We start from the raw sequence: 14,394 nt of genomic DNA on the forward strand, positions 1-14,394 counted from the left end.
TTAGATGTGAAAAAAATCTAAATATGCATGGACTCCACTATGGAAAAGATGCCAAACGTCTTTGGCATTCAGGAAATTTTAAGTGAGATCTTTGTGGCTAAACTCCTTTTAGAAGTACATTTTAAAAACAAAATAGCAAATGGTAGACATACACTGGATTTTAAAAAAAGTTATATATGGAATTATCAAGTGTTATGGTTAATGACATTGTTTTACTGAATATGTTTATGCAGATTTTTATATGATAATATTGCACTGTGAAACATTTGTAGAATATTGGAAATGATAGGTTAAACTCATAAATTGTACTTTGTTTTTGTTTTTTATTGATCAAGTTGTTCCTAAATAAATATGATGCACAACATAATATAATTTTAAAACTCTTACAAATCTAATTTGCACCATTCAAAAATATGCATATTGTGCCCTGATATGTAAATTTAACTTTATTAGATCCTGTATACAAACTAAATTATAAATGCAGAGCTTTATTCAATAAACAATAAAAACTGTAGTGAATTAAAAGTAGATTTGCAAAATTTAGGCAAAAAAGTGCTTGTTTAGAAAGTTTCTCCAATTCTGCTATACAGCTTGGATATTTTAGACTAAATTTGCAATTCAGTTCTTTCGCTACAATTCACTATTTAGTTAACAAAGGCAAAACTGTTTTCTGTTAGCGGTTATTTTGATTGTCTTGAAAAGCATGTCTGTGGTACATTTATTTCTTGAAACTATAACAAAATAAATATACAATCACACTTTATGTGAGAAAAGTTGGATAATGCTTTATAAACAAACAGTTTCCTCTCTGATAAATTATGTTCTACACTACTTTATAAACAGAATCAGTCAAATGTGCCCTTAATGGAATAGTACTCTTTGCTCACATCACGGTATAATTATTGGAAATGTGATTTTATATATTTCAGGTGATTGACTCTGTATACATCGAAGATTTAATGCAGAATAATTCCCTTTAAAAATTTGCCAATTTATTTATCTACTTACAATGAGTGACAAAACCCTATCGTTAGGGTCTCAAAAAGCTTGCTGTAATAATTTTCAACACAACATAATTTCCCTCACATTACACATTCAAGTAATCAGACAATAATGAAGATGTCTTGTAGTGGACAATTCTAAGAAAACTGCACTTTAAAGCGGTATTTGCAATTTGAGATCCCTGGTTTGTGATACACAGAAGAACACATACAAATACAATTAAGAGCAACAGAAAAAAGACAGAAAAAAATAACTGCATCTGTTACAATTTGTACATGAGAACATAAGACACACTTCACATACACTACATAATGTTTTCGAAGAACGTTTATAACTGTATTGACAATAACGTAATAAGGTACAATTATTTTACATTATTTAAAAAAGCCTAGGTTTAAAATATTCTCTCTTAAAAATAACTTTACATACCATGTAAAAGAATAAACATTCTAGTTCTATATTCTGATTATGATCCATAACAGATACTAAATTCTTTAGTGCAAACAAATGCTGGCCAGCAGCCTTTAGGATCTCTGCTAATAAATTCCTTACTGACATTACGAATTTATGTATATACCTTAATTTAAAGTGACTTAGAACAACACACAATGAATATTTTTCGATAACAATCATTGAAAAGAATATTACAAAGCAAATTTGCAAGTAAGTGTTCATTTTTCCCTCCACTCCACCAGCTCAATTAAGTGTCCCTCTCACAATAATTAATGAAAGATCATAGATTGGCTGATTATATATATATATATATATATATATATATATAGAATATGGGTAACGTATTAAAGGAAAACTATAGGGTCTGGAACACAAACATGTATTCCTGACCCAATAGTGTACACTATCTAGCCCCCTGACCTTCGTTGTCCCATAAATATAGTCAAATCTTACAATCTGCTGGTGCTGCCTCTTTGGCTGACATTATCAGATGTGATGATCTCAGCCAATCACAATGCTTTCTCATAGAGTGTTTGGGGGAAGGGGCCAAACACCACCCTTGACAATCAGCATCTCCTCATAGAGTGAATGAATGCATCTCTATGAGGGAAGTTCATTGTCTCCATGCTGAGGTGCCCAGGAAGCACCTCTAGTAGCCATCTGAGAAGTGGCCACTGGAGGTGTCCCTAGGCTGTAATGTAAGCACTGCCTTTTCTCTGAAAACACAGTGTCTACTGCAAAAAGCCTGAAGGAACTGACTAAAATCACCAGAACAAATACAATAAGTTATAGTTGTTCTGGGGACTATAATGTCCCTTTACAAAAATGTATTAAAACATTATGCTTCACTAAGAAGGACAATTTCATGCAGCAAATATCTGAGCTGTGAACCTTTTTGATGACATCATCATCAACAAAGAAGCAGGTGAGATATAGCAACCCATTTATCACTCATTTCCATATGGTAAAACATAAATTAACATGGTGTTAAAATATATACATTAATGCTTAAAAAGGTGACAAAATGACCGTGGAGTTTCCCTTTAACAGTATTTGCAACAATGCCTCACTCTGTAAACTTTGAATATCCAAGTTCATCCATTAATGTCCAACAGATGTCCTCTATTAGTTTTATTTCTTCTATAGGCATATTTAATTTCCATGTATTCATGCTTGATGATGAAATCTCTCCTTCATGTGGAAGATAAAATAAATTAGTGGAACTTGCAAACATTATTTGATTCAAAGTTGCGGGAGAAAGAGGAATGCCAAAAAAGTTATAAATTCCTTCTGCAGCTTTTTCTGGAAAGTTTATAATGTCTTCAAATTTAATCAACTGATAATTTTTAGTTGATGAATTTTTATTTATTCTGATTGATGCTGCTGTGTTGGACAACCATAAATGGGACAGTTTGGATATATCATTGGATTTTGAATTTGAAAGTTCCTCTTTTAAAGACTCAAATTCAGAGGCATACCCTATATGAGAGACACATTTCTGTTTTGTATCTTCTTTGAAGATTACTGATAAATGCTTTTGAACATTCCACTGCGAAAATAAATTTGGCTTACTTTTATACAACAACGAATAAACCCAGGAACGAGGATCTCGAACAACATACAATGCCCTGAAGGAAGGTCCAACAATTTTCTGTAAAAATGGAAGTTTTAATGTCCAGCTTCCACTGCTTAAACCTAGTACTGGTTGCACATTTGGAAACATTACCAAGTGCTTGCGAAGTTGTCTGACATTATCAGCATCTCTGTCATACTTTACTTTAAATCTGCTTTTTTGCTCTAAAATTGTATCTCGTCTTTTAATTCTTCTATTAATATCTTTGCCAATGGTAACACGATGAAAGAGTTTTGGTTTGTTTGGTTCATTTAAATCAATATTCTGCAGGTGCAGTTTTGTATTTTGTAGAAGTGACCGAAGCCAGCCTTGAATTAGTTGAAAATGTCCATCATCTACATCAGAACTACTCCATTCACATGCATCGAAAAAGGAATCAATTTTAAATTCTCCCTCAGGAATGTCAATGTAAGTAGTAGGGACCTTAATATATATAAAATCGGTACTGTTGAAAAACAGCTGTTTTAAGATTTCAGCTCCTGAACCAGGCAGAGAGGCAATTACTACTGTTGGTGGTTCTATAGCATCTCTGTCATCGTTCTTATTCTGTGTGTTGGGTAATTCATGGTTCCACTTCCCACAAATTGGTTGAGTACATGAACTCCACACATCCAATAACTCAAAAAACCACAGAGTTATGATAAAAACTAAAACCCAGCGCATCAACTTTCCAAAAGAAATATAGAACCTCAAGTGAAATGCTAAAATTCCTAAACTTATACTTAAAATTAAGCCTATGATCACATAGAGTTTAAATCCAAAGTTAAATACATTCATAGTGGTAACCTTATTTTTTTCAACATGCTCAACTCCTAAACCAAATCGTACTATTTTGTCCTGTTCTTCTACTTTTGCGTATCCACCAAATCCAAGAAACTTAAAGCGAGTACCTAAATTGTTATACTCTGTCACCAATGTAACGATATTGTCAGAATTGTTAATATTTACAGAAAGTTTAACTCCAAGTTTGCTATCATCTAAGAATTTCAAATGTGACACATTAACATATGGACCATGAAACAAATATGCAATTCTAGATATTCTTTGGTTTAATTGAAAGGTAACATTTACATATTGGGTCCAGCGCTTTTTAAACTCAGCAGCTTGCTCTGCTTCTTGTATTTTGGGAGCTGGGCTATTACCATTTTGGTCTAACCAAAACATTTTGTAATGAGCATCCCATATGTCCATCATGGCACCACTGAATTTGTTTAAAAACCTGAAAGGAACATATTTGAAATCAATATCAAGATTGTGGAAAAAGGCACTAACTAAAGAGACTGGAGAATCTATATCCTTTTCTATATGATCAACTACTAAAAGAGTTTGATGATTAAGTAGTAACAACCCACGATAAACGCTTTTTAGCTTCATGGAAGAGGAGTAGGCAGAAACAGCCTCACCACTTACAAACACCATTTCTCCTTGCTGACTTGCTGTTATTATCTCCCCAGCTGCCTCGCCAGAACCATTTGTTGTCCATTTTAGCCAGTGTGAACACTCTCCAAGTTGGCCTTCCCAAGGTTTATTGCACTGGCTAGTAGGGGAAGGAGCAAACACAAGTATATTATTCAAATGACTAAATTTTGGTCCATACAGTGCTTCTGAAACAAATACCTGACCATTAGGCGCAAAGGTGAATGAATTTTGATCTGGATGTTCATGTCCTGGATTGAAACTTCTCCAGCCATCAATCCATGAGTATGGCTGAAAATGAACAATATCATAAACTGCACGTCCTCCAAGCTTTCCAGATTTAAAGGAAAAGAATGTGTTAGTCTGTGTGTTTGGTAAACCACCTCCATAAGTTACAACTCCCCAATTAGGAAAAACATGCAATTTTGGTACACCATGACCAGAGGGTGGATGAGATATAAGCTCTGGATTATACCATAAATATTCTGTGTGAAGTGTGCTCCACCGTTGTGATGCAGACTGTACCATTGGTCCATCTTTTGGCCTGTGTTTTCTGATTTGAGATGCTAACCAATTTCCAGCTCCATTCTGCAGAATAAACGAATCTAAAAATACTAACTGACTTTCTGGACCATAAAACCAGTTGTAGTTAGAATCTGCTATCCCAACACTTCTCTGAAATCCAGGCAAAAGAGTAGAATAATAAAACCAGTAGTGCATTTTCAGCCAATTGTTGTCAAAATGATTAATACCAAAGTGACGTTTTGCTAAGAAAGCATATTGTGTGATTGATTTAGAGGTGTAGCTTCCATATGCAACACCTTCATCTAAAGATCCATCTACAACATGATTCAGGAGAAACATGGTCTTTTCCATCACATCAATAACTAATTGTTTCCAAATATTTGATTGAAATTCATTATAAGAATTTATAACAAGAGCCCCAGTGAGCAGGGCTAACATGTTGGTGGCTTGGTGGTTGTGGAGAAATTGTTTCCCCCATGAACGAACTTTAGAATATTCATACATCTCTTCGGTGACACTGTAAATTTTCTTTAAATAAGTTTGTCTTCTATTATTGTCTAGTAACAAGTATAAAAAATCGAATGCCGTAGAAAAGCCTGTTAATGAATGTCCAAGTGGTACTTCATCCCCCGGAGCACTGACAACTAACCAGTCCTTATAATTCGCCATTCTATCCATATACTCGACTGCAAAAGAAAGTGCGGTTTTATCATCTGGAGATAGAAGACAATACAGTGAGAGTGGAGGTAAATTATTTCCATAAATCTCATTCCATTTGGATGTAAAATCAGCATGCTTTTGTGGAGGCAGGTAGAAAGACGGATTTGATAGCATTTTATTGACTGCATTTCTAATTGTCCTAAATAAATGTGAATGGCTGGTATGTGATTTCTGTCTTAGCCCTTGCACGTCTGCCTTATCGAAATATAAACTTGGATGAAAAAGATTGTTTTTCTGCCTGAAGTTAGGAGTGAAATCATGTACTATGTGATGATGTGCCACATTTTCTGTCAGTACCAACAAGTCAGAATAATTGCAGAGAGATGGATCAATAAGTAATAGAGAGAATATGGAAGCTGTTACAAAAAGAGTGGATCTTATTAACTTTAGAGCCATGATCCATTAGTCTGTTAGTCATCTAACATTTCTAAACAAATACATTATTTTTCATATTAAAAAAGATTTTATGAATTGTCTTATTGATATGATATGATGTCAGAATAAAATGAGTATTGTATATGAAGGTATTTCTAAATTACACATTTCTTTAGGATTTGAGGAATATATTCTATGTATATGATTATCAAACCCAATTCCCATTTACTAATGTATGACTATTTGCTCCAAATTAGAAAAGTGCAGTTCAAAGTGTTTTTCTTTAGCATTTTCAATGCATACTAAATATAATTATGGAGAAATAAAAATCACGTTGTGATAAATAGGTTTGTCCCAACACACTGGGTTGTTTTGAACTGTATCCATACTTTTCTGGTTAAATAGTTGCAATTTTCACATTTGTCTGTGTAGTCATTTAGGAGTCATTTCTTGCATTATTTCATCAATGAGAAACTGTTAAATGTATTTTTCCATACTGTTAATCCATTTTTTTTTCAATTGCCAACTATTTAAATGCTTGACTCATTCAATGCAGGAAAATAATATGTAGGCTGGGTCTGAGCAACTCTTTAGCCAAATACTTTCCTTTCCTCTTTTACATTTGTTTATCCAATGGACGTTCAAGAAAACACTGCTCCTTTTGGTTTATTTGTAGTCCATTTTCAGATGAGCAATCGTGAGATATCCTGTATGTATAAAAAGAAAATATAATCATTTTCTAACTGTGAAACAAAAATGTAATGTTATATCGTAAAGAGATAGAGATGATAAAGTGCTACTTTATTTTTACAAAACGGCCATTTCCACAGTTTCAAATACTGTTAAATCATCATCAGCAAGCACATCTCTGGCTATATCGTATACCTTGTGTTAAAAGAATACTGTAAGCGCCAATACAACTTTCCTGTAATGAAGCAGTTTTGGTGAATAGATCATGCCCCTGCTGTCTCACTCCTAAGTATCTTCTACTTAGAACAACATACAAGATCGAGCGCACTCACTCATCACTAAACACCAATTTCAAAGTGGGTTTAGTTCCAGTATATGATCATACATTGCACAAGCCTGCCACAATGCCGATATATCCCATTCTTGGCAGGTCCTATGCTAGCAACCTAATGCCTACTTATTTGGGACATCCTTTCTTCTGCGACTCTGTGCAGTGCAAGGTTAAATAGGGCCCTGGAATGAGGCACCTTGACAGGGAGGGATGCAAATCCAAGGGAATTGGCATGGACTCCCAAATATAATTATGTATGAAACCAAGAGGGCTGGCAACACTCACCTGAACATGCATACATTATAGGAGTTCTGCTGGGGCCATTTCATACAACATACAAGACCAAGCGCACTCACTCATTCACTATAATTTATTACTGTAGCGTTACTTACCTTATCCGGGGGCCGGGCGCGGTCCTCTCTTCAAGCCGCGCGCGGTCCTGCGGCTCATCCGACTCGCCTTACAGGAAGACGGGCAGTGACCGCGAGATGCGGTCACGTGTCCCGCCTGCAGCTAAGAGCGCGCCGCGAGTCTCGGGCGCGCTCTTAAAGAGACAGTGGGAGCCTAAATTGCAAAAAGGCTCCCATTGGCTCCTGTCATGCCAATCACCCCATACACTTACCTGTTGGGGGTGTGGAAGTGACAGGAGCCAATCACATTAGTTTGAAGGCTACTTATACTCACCCTTTTCCCTTAGTTCCTTGCCCTATCGGGATTTCTGCTACAGTTCCCTTTAGTGCTTGTTGTGTTCAGTTGTGTTTCTCCATATTTGACCTTGGCTTTGTATTCTGACTTCGTTTTCGCTTTATCCTTGTCTGTACTGTTTGCCAACTTGCTGATTCCTGTGTACCAGACCCCGGCTAGTTCTCGTTTACGCTGTCTCTTTGTGCCCTTGACCTTGGATCGTTCCTGACTCTGTACTTCTCCTATTACATCGAGTCCGGCCACTCTAAGGTCCGGTAGACGTATCTCTCCTCTGTGCGGTCTTCTGTTTGGCTGGATCCTGCGTGTAGGGGTATATACTCATTACAATTACTCTGTTTATACAGCCCTAGTCATGCTTTTCCTGGCAGTGACTCACACAGAAAAAAATTATTTTCCATCATATCTTATAGCACAGTGTGTTTGTTTAGTTTTTTTCTCCTGCTCTATTAATTGAACTTTAATACTGATCTTGGTCTTTAATGGCATTACATCCTAACATCCTTGTCCCCCAACTTTACTCCAGGCATACTTACCACAACTGATCCATTCAGGAGATTTGCTTGGAAAACAAAATCACCTTGGTTCTAGTCACGTAATCATGGTGACAGCCAATCACCACAATCAGATACAATGTCACAGCCAATGAACACAAACATTGGCTGTCATCATTGACTCTGCTTCTCTCTTTACGGTGTCTACTTTTCAAAAACATATGGTTTGATGCGGGTAAATGACATTGGCCGGCTTCAAAAATGTCCCAAATGGGACATGGGTGCATGAGGACTAACTGTGAAAATTCCAAGTTGGAAAACTGGAATGCACACCCTCCAGATAAGGTGTTTGATCCCCCAGAAAACTCTACACACCTATACATGGATGGTATTGCTGTACTCAGGAGATATTGCTGAACACATATTGGGGTGTTCTTTGGCAGTAACCCTAAATGTTCTCAGTACATGTATTCTTAAATTGCTATGTGTGTGAAAAAAATTACCAATTTTAATTTTTTTATTTTATTTGGCATAGGTTGGTGGTAAAATGGTTGCATAAAAAGATTCAAAATACCCCAAGTTAAATACCTTAGGTTGTCTTCTTTTAAAAAAATATATACATGTGAAGGGTTATTCAGGGATTCCTGACAGATATCAGTGTTACAATGCAACTTGCGTTAATTTTGAAATAAATTGGTTTGGAAATAGCAAAGTGCTACTTGTACTTATAGCCCTATAACTTTCCAAAAAAAGCTAAGAACATGTTAACATTGGGCATTTCTAAACTCAGGACAAAATGATAAAACTATTTAGCATGGGTGTTTTTTGGCAGTTGTAGATGCGCAATAGATTTTGGGGGTCAAAGTTCAAAAAAGTGTGTTATTTTACATTTTTTCATCATATTTTACTTTTTTTTTAATAGTAAACTATATGATGAAAATAATGGTATGTTTAGAAAGACCATTTACACTGCAGAAATGTAAAAAGAGCCTCGGTCCTTAATGGTAAGAAAACTGAAAAACGGCCTGGTCACCAAGTGGTTAAGTACTCGTGGATGAATAACGTCAGGCACTGGAGCTTTGTTTATATTAACTTTCTTTAGTTGCTGCAGCACCTTGTCTTGAGTTAACCAGTTACAATTTTTCTGGAAGTTTTTAGCATCAATCATTTGCACATCTATTGCCATGGGTTCTTCCTTAATACATACGGAGGAGAAAGTTATTTAAAATGTCTGCCCTTTCCTAATCTTCACTAACACCCCCATTCCAGTTTTTAGTGTACCTACACTTTAATCTTTTGGTTTTTTTTAGAATTTACGTACTTAAAAAATGCTTTGGGGTTGGTTTTTTGCATGAATTATTGGCTTCCTTATATCTTTTATAGGAAGCAACTGATGTGTCCGATTTAAATGCTTTAAATGCCCTTTTCTAATTTTAATCTCTGGTTTTACTTCTCTACTAAGCCACATTGGTTTCAATTTGTTTCTTTTATATTTATTACATAATGGTGCATACTGAGAAATTTACCTTTATAATATTTGTTGGAAGATTTTCCATGTATCCTCAGTGTTCTTTTTACTAAAAAGTTTATGCCAGTCAATATATTGTAAAACTGCCCTTAACCTCTAGAAATTAGATTTTTTTTAATTATATGTTTTAGTATACCCCATGTGCTTTATTTTTATTTATTTCAAAGGACACTATATTGTGATCACTATTTCCTAAGTGCTCACCTACTTGAATGTTGGTCAAAAGATCAACATTGTTTGTTAGAACCAGGTCCAGACAAGCGTCCTTTCTAGTACAAGTTGTGACATGAAGGTGTCATTTAACAAGTTCAAAAACCTAATTCCCTTTGCTGAGCTACTAGTCCCTCTGTCCCAATTTATATCCCAATAATTAAAGGGACACTATAGTCACCTGAACAACTTTAGCTTAATGAAGCAGTTTTGGTGTATAGAACATGCCCCTGCAGCCTCACTGCTCAATCCTCTGCCATTTAGGAGTTAAATCCCTTTGTTTATTAACCCTAGTCACACCTCCCTGCATGTGACTTGCACAGCCTTCCATAAACATTTCCTGTAAAGAGAGCCCAATTTAGGCTTTCTTTATGGCAAGTTCTGTTTAATTAAGATTTTCTTATCCCCTGCTATGTTAATAGCTTGCTAGACCCTGCAAGAGCCTGCTGTATGTGATTAAATTTCAATTTAGAGATTGAGATACAATTATTTATGGTAAATTACATCTGTTTGAAAGTGAAACCAGTTTTTTTCATGCAGGCTCTGTCAATCATAGCCAGGGGAGGTGTGGCTAGGGCTGCATAAACAGAAACAAAGTGATTTAACCCCTTAAGGACTGGACTGTTTTTGCGATGTTGTACATTTGCGACCAGGCCTCTTTTTACACTTTTGTGGTGTTTGTGTTTAGCTGTAATTTTCCGCTCTCTCATTTACTGTTCCTATACAAATTATATATTGTTTTTTTCAGGACAAAAAAGGCTTTCTTTACATACCATTATTTATATAATCTCATGTAATTTAATTTTAAAAAACAAACAAATATGATGAACAATTTTAAAAAATACATGTTTTTTTGACTTTTACTTGAAAAATCTTTTACTCATCTAAAAAAGCGAATAAAAAAAAAACTGCTAAATAGATTAAAAATATTGTCCTGAGTTTTAAAATACTCAGTGTTTACATGCTTTTTTGCTTTTTTTTGCAAGTTATTGGGTTATAGGTACAAGTAGGATATTGCGATTTCAAAACATATATTCTTTCAAATTTATCAATAGTGACATTGTAACACTATTATCTGCCAAAAGTCTCTGAATAACCCCACATGTACATATTTTTTTTAAAGTAGACAAACCAGGGTATTCAATATAGGGTATGTCCAGTCATTTTTAGTAGCCACCTAGTCGCAAACACTGGCCAAAGTTAGCGTTCATATTTGTTTTCTGTGTGAAAAAACAAAAAAAACTAAATTGAACGCTAATTTTGGCCAGTGTTTGTGACTAAGTGGCTACTAAAAAAGACTGGACATACCCCATTTGCAATACCTTTTGTTGTCTTCTTTTGCAAATGGTATGCCATCATGGGGGTAATTCTCATTCCTGGGCTACCATACGCTCTCAAAGGCAACATAACCAACCTGGCCATTTTCAATGTAAAAATATTTGACCCATATATTTGACCCTGTAACTTTCAAAAACGCTATAAAATCTGTACATGGGGGGTACTGTTATACTCGGGAGACTTTCTTGAACACATATATTAGTGTTTCAAAACAGGAAAACATATCACAACAATTATATCATCAGTAATAATTTTGCTGTTTGTGTGTGAAAAATGCGAAACAAAGTCACTTTCACTGACAATATCATCGCTGTGATAGGTTTTGCTGTTTTGAATCACTAATATTTGTGTTCAGTGAAGTCTCCCGAGTAAAACGGTACCCCCCATGTACAGGTTTTAGGGTGTCATAGAAAGTTACAGGGTAAAATACAGTGCAAGCAAATTAAATTCTCTGGAATTTCGGCCTGGGTTGGCAGGCAGGTCCCTCAAATTGCAATTAATAAAATTACTTAATTATGTAAAAATATTACATAAATATGCACGTAGAATTTAAATATATATGCATATTTATATATTTGAAGTCTACGTGTATATTTATATAATTATTTATGTAATTTTGTATATGGACATATGTATATTTTGTTTTATATTTATTTATTTATATATACATAGATATATATACAATTTCGTTCTAAGTGTATTTTGATATAAATATATATATTTTAATATCAAAATACAGTTAGAATAAAATTGCATATAGATAGGTATTTTTTTTAATTTTTATTATTATTTTTAATTTTTTAATTTAATTTACTTATTATTTGTATTTTATAATACTATATATATACAATATATATAGTTATTATATATATATATATACATGTGAAATTTAATTATAAGTGTATTTTTATATTAATATAAAAATACACTTGGCATGACATTATATATATGATATATAGACGTATATTATATAGGTATAATATATGTCTATATATCATATATATATATACACATATAATTATTATTATTTTTTATTAACTTTAACTTTTTTTTGATTTTACACTAAGCAGGGAGACTGCCTGTCAGCACAGACAGTCCCCCTGCAGGCAGACACATGGACACCTATTGTGACCATGTAGTCGCCCTGTTGGGCGATCACATGGCCACAGGGGTCCTAATCCGCCATGGGGAGACTGTCTGGGCTGCAGGCAGTCTCCCCACAACGGGAGCACCGCCGATCGCCGCCGGGGGAACGACGGCGATCAGGTAAGTACATCTGACCGTTAGGACGGTTCAGGACTGTCATCGGTCGGCAACGCAAAAATGCCGATGACGGTCCTGAACCGTCCTCGGTCGTTAAGGGGTTAACTCCTAAATGACAGTGAATTGAGCAGTGAAATTGCAAGGGAATGATCTATACACTAAAACTGCTTTATTTAGCTAAAGTAATTTAGGTGACTATAGTGTTCCATTAAGGACTGTGCTTACTAGATTACCCCATATGCTCACCATATGGTTTCAAATCGACAGCATTTGGTTTAGAACTATACTTTTGTATTTCCCACCAGTTGACCCCACTACTCTGTCTCAGTATCACTTTTAAGAATACATAATTGGAAAGTCCCTTTTCTTTGTTGATTGAACATTTCTATCTTGGATATGGCTTTGTTTATGGACAGTGTTTATTGGATTACCCCATCCTCACCATATGCTGGTCCATCCGGTATCGACTCAACTTGCTTATTTGGATTAAGTTATCAGATATTTCCTCAACCCTCCATTTGAAACTTTGGTAATTATACTTATGGTTAAAAGTTTAGACAACGATTACTGGATTATTCCCTTTACTTACCGTTTTGGGTTCATTTACCATGCTCTTTCACTTGCAACTGTCTAATGGATCTTCCCATTCAAACTGACCGCATTAGCTTCATACTTGGTCTCCGGGTACTTGCTGTGGATGCTCCAATTGATGACACTCCTGTATAGTAAATGAGTAAATGGAAATCAGTGTCCTAGCTTTGCATGGAATAAACCAACTTTGCCACATATATCCAGTAACCAACCAGGAAACATTAGAAGCCACACACTGCTCAACGTTTACCAAAGACCTATAAAAGGTAAAGTATAATTATAAACCATAGCCACCCCCTTGAGGTAAGTATATTAAACATTTCTTTAGAAAAGGCATAATTACTGGCTCCATACTTATAAAGGTACCATAGGCTGGAAAAAAGATGAAATTGTCTTTATTTACAAAAGGAATAACTGTCTCAGTTCAGAAGCACAGCCAATGATAAGGGCTGGGCTACACATTGGGAGTATAAATAATGGTTAGCTCATGGGTCTTCTAAATAGTCTATGTACATGGTATATGAGAAATGCTGCACTCCTCTTCCACCTTGCGACACAGGTCAAAGAAGCAGCATTGTATAGATTAGTTCTCTGAACAGTTCCAGTCCAGAGGTCTGCACTGGTTTGAAACACCCTCCCCCACTCACACACCTAGGGACTCTACAGCACGCATTTCTTCTGTGTTATGGCAACTTAGCTAATGTTCTCCCAAGGTTTGCAAGGGACATATGATGTGGTTCCTCTTAGTATTCAACCCAATCAGCCCTGTCATTTAGCATTTAGTCATCTAAACATTAGTCTATCAGGACCATGGCTAGTCTTGCACAACTAGGGATCTTGGTGTGGTAAACATTCATCTCCAGGTTATCTTGGATTCTTGGGCTTGGGCTCTCTATGAATATGTGCTTAAGAACATGGCTACAATGTAAATTTTGCCTGCAGGTTTTCATACATTTTTCCCCCCATCAGTCACTGAATGGGTATGTCTAGGTGTGCAGCATAGGTGTGGATGCTTAAGTTTAAGTAGTGTTGGTTAGACCAGGAAAGCTATGCCAACACAGAGAAGATGGGGAGCACCAGAAAGCAAAGCTGAACATGATGGACGCAAGTTTATTTTCAGCTA

General features: G+C 35.5%; 1 protein-coding gene across 1 annotated transcript in view; it reads right to left on the reverse strand.

Annotated features, from left to right (window-relative positions):
• Window positions 1-1,872: 1,872 nt before the first annotated feature.
• The window catches only part of DSEL (dermatan sulfate epimerase like), a 38,620-nt gene continuing 26,098 nt past the window's right edge, over window positions 1,873-14,394 (reverse strand). The window contains exons 2-3 of the mRNA XM_063451611.1: window positions 13,270-13,398; window positions 1,873-6,831 (exon numbers count right to left, since the gene is read on the reverse strand). Of these exons, the coding sequence (XP_063307681.1) occupies window positions 2,522-6,145 (3,624 nt within the window). The 5' untranslated portion in view covers window positions 6,146-6,831; window positions 13,270-13,398 and the 3' untranslated portion in view covers window positions 1,873-2,521. The remainder of the gene's footprint in view (window positions 6,832-13,269; window positions 13,399-14,394) is intronic.

Source organism: Pelobates fuscus, chromosome 4 (assembly GCF_036172605.1).
Source record: "Pelobates fuscus isolate aPelFus1 chromosome 4, aPelFus1.pri, whole genome shotgun sequence".
Taxonomy (NCBI): domain Eukaryota; kingdom Metazoa; phylum Chordata; class Amphibia; order Anura; family Pelobatidae; genus Pelobates; species Pelobates fuscus.